The sequence below is a fragment of the Sus scrofa genome, chromosome 1, assembly GCF_000003025.6.
Source record: "Sus scrofa isolate TJ Tabasco breed Duroc chromosome 1, Sscrofa11.1, whole genome shotgun sequence".
Classification (NCBI taxonomy): domain Eukaryota; kingdom Metazoa; phylum Chordata; class Mammalia; order Artiodactyla; family Suidae; genus Sus; species Sus scrofa.
In genome coordinates this window covers 46,307,101-46,325,758 of record NC_010443.5, presented here as the reverse complement: position 1 = coordinate 46,325,758, position 18,658 = coordinate 46,307,101, and the positions used below count along the sequence as shown (strand labels likewise).

General features: G+C 35.1%; 1 protein-coding gene across 1 annotated transcript in view; it reads left to right on the top strand.

Moving 5' to 3' along the window:
- Positions 1-18,658, top strand: part of EYS (eyes shut homolog (Drosophila)) — a 1,343,277-nt gene that overhangs the window by 323,964 nt on the left and 1,000,655 nt on the right. The window contains 1 exon segment of the mRNA XM_021084496.1: positions 5,276-5,405. Coding sequence (XP_020940155.1) covers positions 5,276-5,405 — 130 coding nt within the window.

Below are 18,658 nucleotides of genomic sequence, written 5' to 3'. Positions count from 1 at the left end.
TTTCATTCTTTTTATGGCTGAATAATATTCCATATCTTCTTTATCTATTCATCTGTCAATGGACATTTAGGGGGCTTCCGTGTCTTGGCTATGGTAAATAGTGTTTCTATAAACATAGGGGTGCATTATCTTTTAAATTATAGTTTTATCTGGGTATTTGCCCAAAAGTGGGGTTGCTGGATCATATGGTAGTTCTATTTTTAGTTTTTTAAGGAATCTTCACACTGTTTTCCATAGTGGCTATACCAATTTACATTTCCGCCAGTGGAGGATGGTTCTCTTTTTTCCACACCCTCTCCAGTATTTGTTATCTAATATTGACAATTCTGACTGGTAAGTGGTTGTACCTCATTGTAGTCTTAATTTGCATTTTCCTAGAGACCTATTTGATTTCAATTCCCTGGACTTCTCACCTTCTGGCCTTCATCTCTTTCTAGAATGCCCACCCCCTCCCTCTCTCCTCCACAGGCCTGGTCTTGATTATGTATGTTCACTATTGTTGAACTCATTTTAAATTTTACCTGCTTCAGGAATCTTTCCATTATTATTGAAGATACCTTAGTCACCCTTATATTGATCATATTAGTTTTCTATGCTATCTAACAAATTATCGCAAACTTGGTAGCTTTAAGGAACTCACATTTACCATCTCACAGTTTCTGCAGGTCAGAAGCCTGGATGTGGCTTAGCTGAGTTTTCTCCTCCTGGTCCCACAGGGCTGAAGTCAAATGTTTTCCAGGACTGTGAGCTGATCTGAGGCCCAGGTTCCTCCTCCAATCTCATTTGTTGTTAGCTGAACTTAGTTTCTTATGGTTTTAGCCTTCTGACCTCACTTTCCTACCTATGGACCTGAAGTTCTCAGCAACTAGGAGTCATAGCTCTTCCCTCTCTAAAACAAAGGTTTCATTTTGTTCCTTCCAGGCAAGCAGGAGAATGCCTTTGACTTCTTTTAAAATCTCACCTGATTTGATCAGATTTATCCAAGATAATCTCTCTCTTGATTAACCCCACGGGGGGCAGCTGATCAGGTGACTGTTTATATCCACAAATCCCTTCCACAATGTAATGGAATATAATCAAGGGAGTGATGTTCCCCTTAACAAATCTCACCCATAGTCAAAGGGAAAGGATTCTACAAGCCAGGTGTATACTGGGGGTGAGGGTCTTGCAGGCCCTGTTAGGACTCTGACATCACAGAATCACAGTCACCACCGTGATTCCTTAGCATAAGAAATTGACCACTTGTACGTATCATGACACTGCATCAATTTGCTCCCATATTTTAACTGCTAATTGTTGGGGGTTTTTTTTAGCGTATTTTTGTTTGCTTGTTTTGTTTTTCATTTTTTGTTTTATCGGGCTGTGCCCATGAAATGAAGAAGTTCCCAGGCCCGGGAACAAACCTGAGACATAGTAGTAACCTGAGCCACAGCAGTGCCAATGTCGAGTCCTTAAATGCTAGGGCACCAGGGAACTCCAACTTCTCAACCCCAGTATCTACTACACTTCTTGCCACATAGTAGGGGTTCATTTAATATTGTATAACAAATTAATACACAACCAGCATGGTGTTGAGTGTGCAGTGAACTCATACATATTTTGTAAAAGAGGTGCTCATAAGAGCCTTTTCTCAAATATGCATATGAATTACTGTTTAGCCCCCTAATGAATTACATGCATGAAATTATTTATGAAAGACAAAAACTAACTTCCTACTAGCAAAGCAAAGCACCTTTCTCACAATTAAATATTTAAAAGTAGATCATTAGAATAAAAGGGTATGCATGGGAACCTTTCGTTAAGGACAATTCATTTTCTCATGTGTTTCTGACACGTATTTACTCAATGCCATTTCTCTTATTTTACAAAAAAAAAATACTTCATCATGAAAAAAATAGTATCCAGAAATGTATCATTTGCAATACACTGGAATCTCATAATTGTTTAAAGACAAGGGGCAAGTGTTGTTTCTTTTTGAATTATCCATGCTACTTACCATAACTCCTGAAAAACATATCCACCTAATGGGTTTTTTTAATAGAAGGTAATCTTTATTTCTATGCTATTTGGAAATAGTTTTGTATTGTTACTTTTTTTTTTTTAACTGTCCTTGAAAACGTGAGATTCAGGATATCTGCTTAACTTGTCTGTTGCTCTTATTTTTTGGACACTATCATTTTCACTGTATATGTACTGTTGTCTTCAACAATTTCTAGGGCCCTCTAAATTTTTTTTTTCTTGTGATCAAAGTCAAGACAACCTTAGGGATCCTGAGGTTTAAAATTTTTTTCCCAAGTTCCATTGCCATTTTTAAACTTTGAAAACTTTATGCCATATCCTGATTATTTTTATGTTCACCTCATCCCTACATTGTGAAATTACTGAGAAAACCTGATTGGTTAAAAGACATAATGATTTCTGAACATTTTCTTTGCTGAAGTATTCAGCCAGGAGCTTCTAAAACCCTTCTTTGTGCATATATGCTACATTTTGGAGAATAAATGTTATTAAACACTTTCCAAATAACTAATATTCAAATGTTTTTTACTATGCTTGGAAAACTGACACCTGAATAATGATTTTGATTTATAAACAATTTGATGCTGTGTATGCCTGCTTTTTACTTCATATGAATTCCCTTGGTTCAAGCCAGTGTGTTTAATCTCCAAATACTTGGGTGCATTTAGCCCAATGACAGTCACCTTATCTAGCTGTATTTTCTGAGTTAAACTTAAAATTTAGTTTCAGGACTGAGGTGTTACTCTTAAGATTAAAGGCTTACTACAATGATATTTTTTCATTGTTTATTCATTTTGAAAATAACAAGAAATCTATCAAGCAAAGCTTATAATAATTGCATACTCCAGGGTATGAGAAAGAAAACATAAGGAAGCATCAAATCACCTTCTTAATTGCAATGTCTTCAGAGAACAGTGGTGAAAAAGAGGTGAGAAGTCTGAGGAAACAAAATAGTATTTTTAAAATGCTGTCGTTTAACATTGCTGCCTGCTGGTACTTTGTTAGGTGAAGCATAGAAATCATAAAAAACATTTCTTTGTTAAATTGTAATGTAAAGAAGGAGAGAATCACAATGATAACATGGAAGAGAATTTTAAGTCATTGCCCAGAAACTAAATTGAATGCATTTATGCGGAAATATGCCAGTAAATGACAGCAGTGTTGGGGAATTGTTCATGGACTTTGCGAGTCTAGTAATCCTTGTGTGAATGGAGCTAAGACTAGAAAGACAATGGATCTGGAGGCATTTTCCCGTGAGTATCAGTGCTGATGTAAGGAAGGCTTTGATGTCCCTGCAGAGAGGTCACTGTCGGGGGTGTGTCTGAGTCCCCTGCCTGCATGGACATGGCTGTGACAGGGAGCTCATTCTACCACAGCAGTTCTTGCAGAGCAATCCAGGGTCCTTAACCACTAGGCCACCAGGAAACTCCTCATCTCTGTATTTTCACGACAAAGTTTTACATTATTAGAAACTTTGATTCAGTAAAATTAATGTATGATTTTTTGTGTCTAAGTATAAAATGAATGCATTATCATTAATATAAAGCTTATCTAATGAAAAGTTCAATTCAAAATAGTATTGTTTATAAACCAAGGCTAATACAAATATAGAAACTGTATTTTTCTGTATTAGTTATCACATAGTTCATCATTAACAAATTAGATGTGAGAAAAAGTTCTTGTTTTAAATTTTAAACAAATCATGTTTGTTTATTTTCCCTATGACATCCAATTTAATTCTCCTGGTTCTCATCAGGCATGCATATAACTCATTCCTTAGATTCTTAGCTCAGAACATTCAACACTCAGAAAGCAAACTCTCTTTCAGATCCTTTGTTAATTCAAATGTATCTTTTGTTGTAATTTTTCTTTCAAAGGAATTCATCATGTATCTACATCTATGCAGAAGTTAATTTGACTCTAGTTGTTTGTTACTTGCCAATTTGTATTAGTATCCAACATAGCTTATAATAATGAATACTTTTTTAAAAATATCATTATGATAAATGCTACTCCACAATGCTTTAATTACATATTATATCACATTTGGTTTTAATTTGTTAACATACCTAAAGCCATATATTCATTATAAAGATGCACCCACAGAGACCATTTTATTTCATTAATAAAATGGTATAGCTAAAATATTTATAGCTATACCTATATATTTATTAATCATTTATATTCAACAAGACACTAAATCTAGGTTGCTAGGTAAAAAAGTAAGGTAAAATAAGAGTAAAATCCTATGTGAAGTGTTGCCAGCTCTTGGGTCACCCTTGTCTCTGTTGACAGCCCTTGACAGTCTTGTTCCCCTTTGAGGCCACAATTATACTTGTGCAGAAGTCTGATTGCAGAAATCTAGGTGCCAGCTAAATACTGCATGGTGCATTGACAACGCTGTTGTCACTCAGGACCTGCACACATTTAATGAGAGAAGATCAGGTACATGCAGAGAGGCAGAGGAAGAGAGATGTGTGGGGAGTTTCAGGGCTGGTGAGGACCCAAGCCGTCAATCCATGCCTGCTCCCACCACGATCAAGTTTCATCACGTCCTGGAGATACTTCACAGCATGTTCTTTTTTCATCATTAATGGTCAAATAGAGATTCTGATCATTACTTTTAAAAGAGAATGGCAAAGAGTGAAAGCTCTTTTTAACTAAAGCTTTAGTACTGTATCAACTTTCAAGTCACAATTTAATGTACTTGTCACACAAAGAACTTTGAGAATCAATTAACTTCTTATTTATTAAATCTAAAACAATCTGGAAAAGGTAACTGATACAAAAGTAACCTATTTATCTTGGATATTATATTTTTTTGGCCATGTCCACAGGCATGTGAAAGTTCCAGGGCCACGGACGGAATCCATGCCACAGCAGTGACCTGAGCTGCAACAGCCTCTTTCACCCACTCTGCCACAAGTACACTCCCTATCATGGGTGTTCTTTACTGACAAAACAAAATAGATAGAGACAAAAGAAAGCCGAATATTTCCATTGCTGCTGGGCAAATTGCCGCATGTTCATTGTGATTGAGCTCATTTCAAGTCATTCAACTTTTTAAGTTAATAGAACTGAGCAAGATAGTTTTAAAAAATATTGTAGAGAATTGTGTAATAGAATACAAGATATGAAAATTCAAGCTTTCTTTGGTTAAAAGTGAAATGTACTTAGATGAGTACAGAATTCTTTAGGATAATTAACGTTACCTATACCACGATTAAAGCAATGGTATGAATTTTCTATTTCTCTTGTTTTCAGTGGTTGACAGCTTCTCCTGTTTACACAGTCTGGGTTCTGCTGGTCTGAGATGCGAACAGGACATTGAGGATTGTGTCCTGAATGCCCATGAGAGCAATTCTACATGCAAATATCTACATCTTGTGAGTATCCATGAATATTATTATATATCTTAATCTGGGCCAGCATAAATTAACCCTTACAAATATAGTTAACCTTTGCCTCTGCAACATGTTGGTGCGTATACCTATAAATGCATTCTTACTAAGATTAGAAAACAGAAATTCAAGCAATACTTAACTTAGTATTAAAAAAAATGTTCTGTTCACCGGTATGGTAGATATTGATGTAAATATTATGAAATATTATAAAACAAGTGGCTTACTCTTCAGATTCACAATACTTTGTGATACTGAATTTGCATAAAATCTCATAAATTCTAAAAATGCTGTTAGTTTTATAGGCAGGCACAACACACATATGTCATGTATTTGAACATCATTTATAATCTTGCATTTTGTTTTGATTTCTATTACACATTCTACTCCCATCATTTCCTTCATTCATCTGTGTGGGTGCTGTCCCTTTGGTACACATCCATTTGTCATTGCCTTTGTCACAAGCATGTGCCATTCTGCCTTAAACGGACTGTGACACAGTTGGCAAATCAATGGGATCCCTCTGGCTCCTCATTTTTCAGAAAGTCTGACATAAAAAATGTCTACTCAGGGTGGATTCACTGACTACCTTCAGAAAATATATGTCATACAACACAAATTAACACTGAAATGCTGGTGGAGGCTCAAAGCTGAGGCTTGAGCAGTAGAGCCGGCTTTTACAGAAGGACTGCATTTGTTGAATTTTGAAAAAAGAGTGGCTTTGCAAGTCAAACTTGTTTTCATCAACATACTTTGACTGTCTGTGTACTGACATTGTTTCAACAATATAAAGGTAAAATTTGTGGAAAATTGTTTCTTTGCATAAGGAAGCCCAACACCTAAATGAATGATTATAACTAAGGTTTGGATAGCCATGACCAGAAACAGCCATGGCCCAAGGAACAGTCTAGCCATGGTTAGGTATATGTAGTGGCCCAGTTTTGTCGACTTTATTCATTCCAGATGCTCTACATCAGTCAAACCCATCCCACTCTGGTGGTTCCTGGGCATGTCACCCTATGTGGTTTATGGGATAAGAGTGGAATTCTTTCCAGGAAAAATGTTTTCTCACCAGCATGCAGGATATATGTAAAATGTAGTGATCTCTTTCATCTAGGCCTTATAACATCTGGATTTTATATATGTAATTGGTGTTGCCATTTTCAGACCCCAAGGAGGGGACAGGGTGCTGTCTAGTGACTAGTGGCCTTGAAGGAACCAGAGCTGAGAGATAAGTGTTGAACTCCTGACTGAACCCCTAGATGCCTTCCCAACTTCTGGGTCTAATTATGTTAGATTGCTTATGATCTATTTTTAAGTATAGCTTGATTCAGAGTTCCTTTGACTTGCAGGTAAATCATCTAATTTCCATAACATGATTAAACTATATTTTAGTCTATGATTTCAGCCACAACTTCAGCAATAATAGGAATTTATTATAGTAGAAAAAGCTCCATACCCAATCATAAGATTCCATTTCTTGAGCTGACCTTGCAACATGTTATTTGTGTGACCCTAAGTCAGCCATTTGGCAAGTCAGGAAACAACTTAGAAGCAGTATTATATCAAATAACAGAAATTCTTACTATTCTCTCATTTATCCATTTTATAAATTGCCAGTAAGAAGCTATTCAGATTAACTTTAGACTGATATTACTTTAAAATATTGACTCACACTATAGAAATTGATGTAATAGAATAAGAAAAATAAGAATTGAAACAAGTGGAACTCATAAGAACAGAGAATAAAATGGTATTTATTAAAAATTTGGGGCTGGATGACATGGAAAGATGCTTATCAAAGTACAAGTTTTCAGTTATAGTACGAATAAGTTCTAGGGGTCTAATATGACTTTAGTCTAATAATGACAATAATTAATAACACTGGGTCAGATTTCCCATTGTGGCACAGTGGAAATGAATCCAACTAGGAACAATGAGGTTGTGGGTTTGATCCCTGGCCTCGCTTTTTTTTTTTTTTTTTTTTTTTAAATGCCAGTAATCCTTTTATTAACAAGTATATTTGAACTTTTAGAAATGGAAATGTCTTCATCAATTTTGATATGTAATCATAAACTGTAGCCTCCACCCTAGGTAAATAAAGGTTTAAATTTAGTAAGCATAAAGCACTAAAGCAGCCTTTATATTTTCTCTTGGAGACCTAGTTATCAGGAAGAACAAGTTTGTTCTTCAGCTGGTTTCACCCCATTAGGTACAAGATTGCTATTGTACCAATGCCTATTTTTTGAATGCATGTGCATATATGTGCATTTTAGTGCATAAGTGTGCCTGTCACCAGGGCTGAAGATGGAGAATCTGGAAAGCCAAAGCTGCTGCCCTTCCTGTGGGTTAAGGATCTGGCATTGCCATGAGCTGTGGTGTAGGTTGCAGACGCGGCTTGGATCTGGCATTGCTGTGGCTTTGGTGTAGGCTGGCGGCTGCAGCTCTGATTTGAGCCCTAGCCTGGGAATCTCCATATGCCATGGGTGTTGTCCCAAAAAGACAAAAAAAAAATAATACTGGGCCATAACTTAAACTTTGCTAGGAGAGTAATTCTTAAGCATTCTCATTACAAATACAAAAAAGTTAATTATGTGAGGTGATGGATAGTTAATTATTTTGTTTTAATAATTTCACAATGTACACATATATCAGATCATCACATTAAATACTTTGTCAACTATACTTTGATAGCATTGGGTGGGTGAGAGAATTAAAACAGCAGTAGGGTTGCAAAGGAAATAAAAATCTCAAACAAAATAAAGTTCATTAAATTATCATATTTTATGAATTGATTTAAATGTGTTAGAATATACAAGAAGATCATTGAAGTTACTTAATTCCTAATTATAATTTATATGTCAATTATGAGAAGAGAAATTGGATGGAACTAGAGACTCTCCTACTGAGTGAAGTAAGTGAGAAAGACAAAGACAAATACCATATGATATCACTTATATTTGGAATCTAATATATGGCACAAGTGAACCTTTCCACAGACATGAAAATCATGGACTTGGAGAATAGTCTTATGTTTGCCAAGCGGGGGAGGGAGTGGGATAGAGTGGGAACTTGGGGTTGATAGATGCAGACTATTGCCTTTGCAATGGATAAGCAATGAAATCCTGCTGTATAGCCCTGGGAACTCTGTCTAGTCACTTATGATGGAGCATGATAATGTGAGAAAAAAGAATGCATGCATGTACGTGTAACTGGGTCACCATGCTGTACAGTAGAAAACTGACAGAACACTGTAAACCAACTATAATGAAAAAAAATAAGAATCATTATTAAAAAAAAAAAAGGGGAGGAGAAATACCACTGAATTGGTGATATCCTTCCAAGAGAAGATATTACAGAAACAACAGATAGTTTTTAAAAATTAAAGAATATTCAAAGCCTTTAGTTGCTTTTAGGTATTTTGTCTGGGCCCCAAGGTTATCCTCAGATTTGATGGTTTACTGGAAAGGCTCAGAAAAGCTGATTTACTCCTAATAAGGTTATTATTACAGTGAAAAGCTTTTAATTAAAAAATAGCAGAAGGATAGGCAGAAATGGCAAAGTCTAGGAGAAACCAGGCACAAGCTTTCAGATGCCTTCTCCCAGTAGAGCTGGGTGAACAAGGCTTGATTCTCTGAGAAATGATACGTAACATGAAGTGTCACCGATCAGAGAAGTAAGCCTTGCTGTCCAGGGTTTTAATTCAGGTCAATCACGAGGAATGGACTTTTGCTAATCAGTCTCCAGCTCCTGCAGTGTTCAAACTGCTATAGCTCAGTCCAAAGCCCCAGGTGTTTTAAAAAAGGCTTTCCTCATAAATCCCATCATTAACAAAACTAGCTTAAAGTGTCAGGTATCAAACACACTATTACCAAGCAAGATATTCCAAGGCTCAGAGGTTACCTTGCAAAAGCCAAGAGAGGGCAGGGCTACCATTTGGAATATAAAGGGTTTGAGCACTCAAGCCTAAGTTAACTCTTGCACCAACGTTATGTTAAATTGCAATTTTTTGTGTAGGAATAAAGAGTACATACTAATATAACAATACATTGAAGTGAAAAATCCTTGTAAAAATACTAAATCAGACAGAAAGAGCTGAAAACTCATAATCTTGAAATGAAGCCTGGCTAAAATAGATGTTAGAAATAACTTTAGAAAAGCAATGTCCAAATTGCATTTCATAGTTGCTTTTTTTCACCAACTCATTGGTAAAAGAGAAATCATGAAATGCTCTTTGAAAGCTTTAAAGCGGAAGAGAAAAAGAATTTATAGTTTCTACAAAATGCTTAATTATGATAAACAGAAAGCCACCTTTATTCAGTCTAAGGCACTCATATTTGGCTATAAAAGTCAGCAGCCTACTTGTGGTAGGACTCTCCAAACCAATCCAGGCAATGTCAATGAGAGGAGGCTAATGTCTTCCTTCAACTTGATATGAATGTAGCTTTAAATGACATGTTCTCAAAATTGCGGCATTTCCTTATGTTTATATGTAGCACCATGAATGCCAGTTTAGATTAAAAAGTGGAAAACGAGAAGACTTTGAAATGAAGATGAGAAGCATTTTATAGCAATGAGTCTGTTTTCTTCTTTCCCTCTCTTTATGGTTCAGTAAACCTAAGAAAACAAATGGAAGAAAATAAAGAACATTTTGAATGCTTAGCATACAACAAGTTACAAATGTTAAGTTTGGGTAGAGTAAGATTTATTCCCTCAAGTAGCTTTCTTAGATATATTTGAGAATAACTGTTTTTTATGCTTAAATATGCATAATCAAATTATTCTAATATTTCCCTCAATTTCATTTCCTTTGTATCTTACATGAATAATGAATGCTTAATTTTGATAACAGCGGGAGAAACACAAATGGTTCAGTAGAACTAACACGTGGAAAGAACAAAGATTTTATACATATATAACTATTTTAAAATTTATGCATACAAAGATTTTATCCATATATTAACTATTTTAAAGTTTATGCATATTGTCTATACTGGATACTACAAATAAAAATTTTATCCCAGTCAGATGCAAAAGCCAAACTAAATGTATGTGTTTTCCTGTGGAAAATAAAATTTTTTTAACCTTCACCACCGTATGGTTGAAAAATTCATGGCAGTCATTTGAGAGTTGCCCTTTTCCTTCCCTTTGGATTATAGAGTAAATGCTGGGGGTGGCTGAGCCAGGATTAAGAGGGAATAGCCTTGCTCTGCAGTTCATCTTGGCTGCCACTGAAATGGTCATTATGTCATCCCCATACTCCTTTCAGAAACAGTGAATCTGCCAAATGACTCCAATCCTTTCATACCACATCTGGCTCCCAGTACCCTCTATGCAACTCTCAGGTACACGTTGCTTAGTATTATAATTAGTGATCAGGTCCCAGTTGCCCTTCGGCATATCCGTTGGAACCACTAAAATGTTGGGTTCTGCTCTCTTTCAAGGATTACAAACCCTCCATCCTAATGGAACCAGTCCAATTGCTCTCTGTCCAGATGCAAAAGTCTTCGTTTCTTTCCTGTGCACCCTCTCCATGAAGATCTGCTTAATTTCATTTGACACCAAGATTATGATTTAGTATCAGAATTTGGGACTCCAGAATCCTCAAAACACAACAAACCTCCTAAGTTCTTTGTGATGGAGAAAAGAAAAAAAAATCCATTTTTGTAGCAAAACGAGACAGGAACACATTTCATTCTCATTACTTGCTCTCTTTCGGAGAAATAGGACACCATCTGTCAAGCCTCAAGTGTCTTTGTTCTCATGTACCATCTTTACATGGCTAGGTTGTATATTAATATTGTTTTTAAGTAATAGGTCTTATAAAATATCACCTATGCAACCTCCAAATAATGACTTCTTTGTTCACTTTTTAACTTGATGTGGTTAAACGTCTTGTAAGTTTGGGGTAACTTAAAAGAGGAAAGAGAAGATTTGGATATTGGCTTTGGCATGGATTTGTTCTATGGTTTACCACAAGCCACTGAACTCATTGGAATGATGCAATGAAGAACTGTTACAATATTCACTCAAATTCATTATTTGGCACTATTTTATTAAGTTAAGGACAAAATAGCTCTCTGTTATTTAAGTATCAGAATATACATAAGCAAGTTGTCTATTGGACTTTTTAGTTGGGTTGTCAGTTTCTTCAGTCAAATGAAAGAACTCAACTCAATTGTTCTTAATCAGAGAATTGCCTTTAAAAATACACTTGCTTAAAATCCTGATTCAGCAGACAAGTCCAGACCTGGATAATTTGTGATTCCTTGTGATTTTCATGTGTACATATTTTCAAGTATCACTAGACTGGATATCTAGACAACACTTTGTAGCTCTAAACTTCTATAATATTGGGAGTGGAACACAGAGGTTTCTATTTTATGTGTGCTGATAACTCACAATTTAGCACCTTGCATGAGAAGTAAAGGATAATGTGGAAAATTGAGAGATTTATCCCGTGTTGTTTTTTTGCAGCATATTTCATTGCATCTTCCCTTTAAAAGTATGATTCCTCTTTTAGATTCTTCCATCTGTTTCAGTGCTTTTGTTTTTAAGACAAAGGGAATTAATATAACTTTTTCTATCTCAACTCTTTTTCTGAAGGATATAATAATATATTGTTTTCTCTTCACTTGTAACAACTTAATGAAGTGTCAGTCTCTTTATGTCTTAACATTTGCTAATCAGAAAATTTGTGCGTGATATTATAGCTTTTCATAAAAGCTAAGTATAATGGTCTAAATCATTTTAAGAGTATTAAAAATAATCAATGGCTAATTGATTGCAATACTATCCCACAATTCAACTAAGTCTTTTGATTAAATTGATTAGTTACAACTTCTTAAGTAGTAATATTTAGTCCAAAGTTTAATTTAAATCTTGATGTACTAGCTAACAACCAAACTCATGGTTAAGAATGGCACTGCAGTGGATAGGTGACACAAAAAGCAATCTTTTGGTCATGTCACTTTAAACAGCCTATTTTTGTTTATATAGAATAAGATCTGCATAAAAAATATTACATAGATCTCTACTTTTCATTACACAGATTCTTACTCTAAGAATCTCTTGAGAATAATTAACATTTATGAATGCTAAATAATTTAATATTATTGAATGGTGGAAAATAAACCACCATTTATGAAAAGTGGTTCGTTACAATGGGTATCAGTTTTATTTCTTTTCTATAATAGATCAGATTATAGAATTGTTTTCTTTACATAATCCAAGAGGAATATAGAATTTCAGTTCATCTGATGACTTTCAAATGTCAGTTTGGATCAGTCAATATGTCTATCTGAAGCACCCAATTTCTTCCCCTCTAATCTGTTGTTTTGAGTTTGTCATGGCACTGAAACACATAATCAAATCTATTAGGATTATATGCAAAGTAAAAGCTGTGGAACCAAGAAAACATTTGTTGTTCCACCTGAGTAAAGAAATACATGAGCTTTAAAACTTGGGGCTTATGAAAACTATTTAGGAAGCTCAGACATATTTTTCATTCTTTCTTATTCCAAGATTCATTACAGAGAAGAGAGATTTACAGATGGTTGAATTTTGAGGTTTAAGAAATCTGTGGAGCAGTACTAAATTTCATAAATATTGTGTGGAAATATAACTAATTAGAGAGAAATTTTCCATTTTAAGAATCTCCAGTGAAAGTGGACATTTCCTAGAAATAGTCAAGTTTAAAAAATGATTTAGAATTGATTGAATACAATTTCCATTGCTAATATTAGCCAAATACATCAATAAATGGGCTTATTTTCAAAGAGTTATGAGACAGATTAAGCTTCAATGTATTTCAATACCAGCATTGTACTTTCATGTTATTGTTTGTTATATTCACATCACTATAACTAGGCCTCAATTCCAGGCTTCACAATTTATTTCTGAGAATTTAGTGAATAGTTACAGTCCACAGTAATTTAATTTTTTCCAAAGAAACATTCTTTCTGCCATTTAGATGAAGAGTATTTTTAAGTGGTTGTGTCTATATAAGATTGTTTTTTAAAAAACTGTCATATTGTGTTCAGATATATTTTTAAGAAAATAATAAGAGAAAAACACACATCTTCTTTCAGAAAAACAGGTTGACTTAACAATATATTATTACCTGACAAGCACCGAGGTCAAAGGATAGTAAATCTTTCTTCTCCATCAGTAAAGAACTCCATTGTGTTCTAACTCTGTGTTATCCTAAGCCCTCCTTTGTCTGTGAGAAGTTTATCAATAATGAAGAGTAATTTTGAACTAGGAAATGGATATGTATTTGTGGAAACAAGAACATATGCAAAGGTGCATACACACATGTGTACACACACAAAAGAGAATATGTCTTTGTTCTTTAGCCATTTGCCAACCATTCTGACTTAAACAGATATCAAGATGTTTCTAAAATCAAGTTCTGGAGCCCAAGTTAATTACTTGATATTTGAACTTGTCTTGTCTATAATATATCCAGATTAATTAGAGCTAGCAGATAGATAACCTTTTATGTAAACTGATGAAAAGCTTTTCTTTAGAACAACAGAGTGGCTTGTGTTTTCTTGATTTTAGCGGATCAGATTGTACAACATGTTATTTTACAACCAAAGACTGCTTGCACACAAGGCGGTGGCCTTTGAGGCACACAGCTTCCCTTCACTAGCTGTGCTACCTTGAATAAGTCACCTAACCTTTCTAAACCTCACTTGGCTTTTTTAAATAATCAATATATTAACAACAGTTACTTTGCAATTTAAGTTGTAAAGATTAAATGAAATACTGCATGTAAAATCCCTAATGCAGTTCCTGACTTATATAAAGCAATTAAGAAATAAGAAATATATATCATGTTTTATGATTCTGAGGAAGAGGAGAAGGAGGAGGATTTAGTTGTAGCTAAAGAAAAAGAGAGAGGGAGGGAAGGGGGAAGAAAGAGAGAGAAACGAATAAAAGAATGAATGAATGAATGAATGAAATGGGCAGGTCATTATCTCTATCTCCTTAGCCAATTTTAGATCTCTCATAGTGTAAACATCCCAGAGAGGCTGTATTCATGCCAAGATTCTGGAAATCCATCGTCTGCTGATGGCTTTTGTGTGACATGATCTCAGACTGTTGAGGCCCTCAGGCTATCATTTAAGGTTTGCTGTGAGATCACCACATTTTTGGTGAAACTCTATCCATCTAATGGACAAAGCAGACCCTCCACCATCTCTCTTAGAACATCAAGCCTTTAATCAGGCCAAATCCACCTAAATCTTATCTGTGCCAGAGACTTCCAGGTCAGTTTCCCTGATTTAAGTTGCTAGCCTTCTCTGCCTTCTCAGAGAAAGAAAATCTCCTGTCATCTAACAATGGTGCTTAAAAGACTAAGATGAAAATTTTATCTTCAAAACATCTGCAGCAAAAGCTCAAGGGAGTCCCATGTGATTGGCATAGATAAAAGTGCAAGTGCATATATGAACGTGAATATAGACATATCAGTCTAGAGTTTTATTACTGATCCCATCACTTTTTAAAAAAAAAAAAATGTGTGCAATCAAGGGATAATTGCTTGTTGGAAAATGTAGATCTCACTGCTTTCTGTGGTGCGGTGTGCCTTCCAACTCCTTTTATACTTCACTGGTTTATCATAGAAGACACATTTTTACAAAGAAAAACACAAAGCTCATGGAAATAAAGCAGATTTCTCGAGGTCCCACATTGACATAAACAAGGTCTGCAGTTTAAGTGCCTCTTCCAGTATTCTCCTTCCATCTTAGACCATGCTGTGCCTCTGGAGGTATCAGAGCTTGTGTCCAGTTGCCGACAGAATTCGGAAAACTGAAAAGAATGAGCATCCTGCTATCAAATCAGTTATTTCAGAAACTTCATGATATACCACAATCACCTGTACTATTTCTGAAAATACATGTTTGTTTGGGTGTCACTTCTTGGGGATTCTAATTTAGTAAATAGGAATAAGATCTGAGCCTTTGTGGTTTTAAAGTACTCCACAGTAGAAGTAGATTCACACACACAGCTATGGGGCGCAAATAAAGGCTCTCTGCATTCACTGGGCTGCCTATGCTGTGCAGCCCTCAGCATCCAGCCAGTGCTCACCTGAACGAAGCCTGTGCTCTGAGGACAGGTCCATGCAGGGAACAGGTCATTAACAGATGATGGGTAACAGCCAGGAGACTAAAATTAAAGTGCCACCTCGTATCTTCATTTAAACTGCAACTGAGGAGAATGTAGAGCTAGAATTCTCAAAAATAAATTTACAGTTAAAATAGAGGGCTAGAATGCTAATCATTGCTTTCTCTCTCAATGATTAGTAACTTTCTATAGGAAAAAAAAAAAATCTCCTTAGCTGGTTTTGACAGGCAATTCCAGAGATCCTAGTCATCAAAGGAGGTTCTATTAGAGGACATTGTTGTAGAGAGATAAGGTTGACCTGTTAAGGGACATTGTTGAGGACTGATTTAAAAGGCAATGGAACAGAATGGGGCCCTAGAGATTTTTTTCCTAGGATAGAGTTACCCTCCATCCTGATCCAAGGGTTCTGAATTCATGGGTTCAAAAGACAGTGGATGGAAAATATTCAGAAAAGAAAATTCCAGAAAGTTACAGAAAGCAAAACTTGAATTCCCTTCATAATGGCAGTTGTTGACACAGCATTTACGTTGTATTAGATATTATAAGTAATCTAGATATGACTTAAAGTTTATTGGAGAATATGTGTATTCTACACCCTTTCACATAAGGGACTTGAGCACATATGGATTTTGGTATCCACAGAAATCCTGGAACCAATCTCCAACAGATACCCAGGAACAATTGTATACAATTTTTACTAAATTATTTTTTGATGCTTTCAAGGCACTTGGAATTTGAGAGGGCAATGCCAACCTCTTACCACAGATCTGAGATTGTCCTCCTAGCACAGAGTGAGAATGGCTGTTCAGTGGGTCCTGAGAAAGCCTAGCAAAGGGCCAGAGCTGTAGAGGAAATATTGATTAGGTTTCATTGATTTCAATATTGATTTCATTAGGAGATTCACTAAGAGAAACTTACAGCATCTAGGTACAATTGCACTGGACCTAAGAGAGGCAATGGAATGCAGGAATGTCAGTCCTTAGACTTACAAGCAGTTTACTAGAGCATAATTTACTTCTGAACTAGAAATATAGTACTGGTAAGCATTTGCTGTTAAATACAAATCAACAGCTTTCCTCTCTGGTGGGAAACTCAGTCTGGCAAATACATTTAGTGACTATAGTGGCTGGGATGAACCGTAGCCCAGTAATTGTGGTGCAATGCATTTTAGAACTTGGTATGATATTTTATATTTGGTAAATGAGAGGTGGTCAGAAATAGCCAGGTTACAAAGCATAAAAAGCACTCATGGAATAGGGTAGAAAATTGAGGATTTTAGCCATAGATACTAAGAGAAAGATGAAAGTTTCTGGTAAGTTCATGAGGTCAGAGGAGTCTAAGAGAAAATATTCAGAGGGACATTGCTGTCACATACCCTGAAAACAGGTGTTTATTGCCTTGGTACAAACTTTTGAAGACCAGTTTTTTTCCTTCAGTTAACTCAAACGAATGACTTCAATCCAACTATTTCCTGAGGTCAGAGTATAAAAATTTGTTTATACAAATTAAAGCTTAAATACTAGAACTATTTAGTGAAGGTAAGTGTTCTCACTACATAAGTTAAATTTAAATTTTGAGGAGTAAAATTTCTTAACATTTGGCTTCTAAGATATTTTATTAAAGGTACAGTGTATACATAAGAATGAACTATTTTTTATAGTGGGAAAAGGCTTTAAGGTTTTATATTTTAATGCAACTATACATGTATTTTAATACACTCAAAATTTACTAAAATAAATCAATATGAATTTTAAAAAAAGCTCAAGTAAGAAAAATCCCTAGGAGAAAAATCACCACCCCATGGCTTCTTTTGCACTAAGGATTGACATAATATACTGATCATCAATTGTCATCAAAAAAAAAAAAAATCTAAAGCTTTGAAAACTTTTTCTAAGGATATAAAACAATGGTTACTTCTCTCAAGTGGTGCCAGGTATTGAACTTAAGCCACCAGGGAATTTGCTCTTACTGTGCCCTAATAGAGAGAGCAAAACAATCTTTCTTAAAATTTGCCCATGCAACCAACTTAATCAGTGAATTTCTGTCCTTTGTCCATTTTATATTTTTCTTAAATTTTGTGTGTGATGAATTGGGATGAATATACCCACACTTACACTAAATCTTTGGTCTGATTTTTTAGTGCGTGTTGACATCCTAAGACAAATTAAATGTACCTTTAAAATAAGTGCATTTTAACTGAGACTAAAGCAGTATTTAAAATTGATACTATAAAAGTCCAAAGAATATAATGTACAAAGGCATTTTTAATTTATTACATATTGTCCAAGTATAATTTGGCCATTATTATTGTCTCTGAGGGGAAGCAATGGAATGAAAAAAGACTCTAACTCATGCAAGTCAAGATACAAAACCAAACTATAACTAATTTCATTATTTCTGTATGGATATCTGTAAAACCTTAAATCAATCAGATCTTATTTTAGAGCAACTTATATATCAGTTATCATATATGTCCACTGTGATGCCTTGTAGTTAAAAAAAAGGGTTTTTTTTATTTCTTGATTAGATAAAAATTTTGACTTAATTTAGATAAAAGAAGATAAAAAATTGTCCCAAGTAAGTTCTTCTAAAACTGCTTAGATTGAGGGAGGGAGCAGAGAACCATGAAAGACCAGAATGAAATAAGGAGGTCATCTCTCCCATCCTGCAAAGACTGGATATTTAACCTAGCAAATGGGACCAGTGTCTGAGGTGCTTACTGATAGGCCTAATTAGTCAGACCTGAAAATAATTTATTACTTCTTGTTGTTCATGCAATTAACAGACAAATCAAAGAGGAGAAGTTCTAACCTTAAGCAAAGTCATAACACTTATATAGGTTAAGACCTTTACACAGCCTCCTGGAGAGTTTTTCGACAAAAGTCAGTTTTAGTAACCATCTCCTTTTGCTCCCAGTGATGACCTGTGATCGCCTCAATTCAATTGCCACCTACTGAACTAATTTATCTAAGGCTTGTCCTGTATCTGTGTATTCATTAAACAGGAGGTAATTCTTGTCACATACATGTAACAGACTACACCAGAAAATTAATAATTGTGATGTCAAGGGAGGACCCTATAGATATATGTATATATGTGTGTGTATA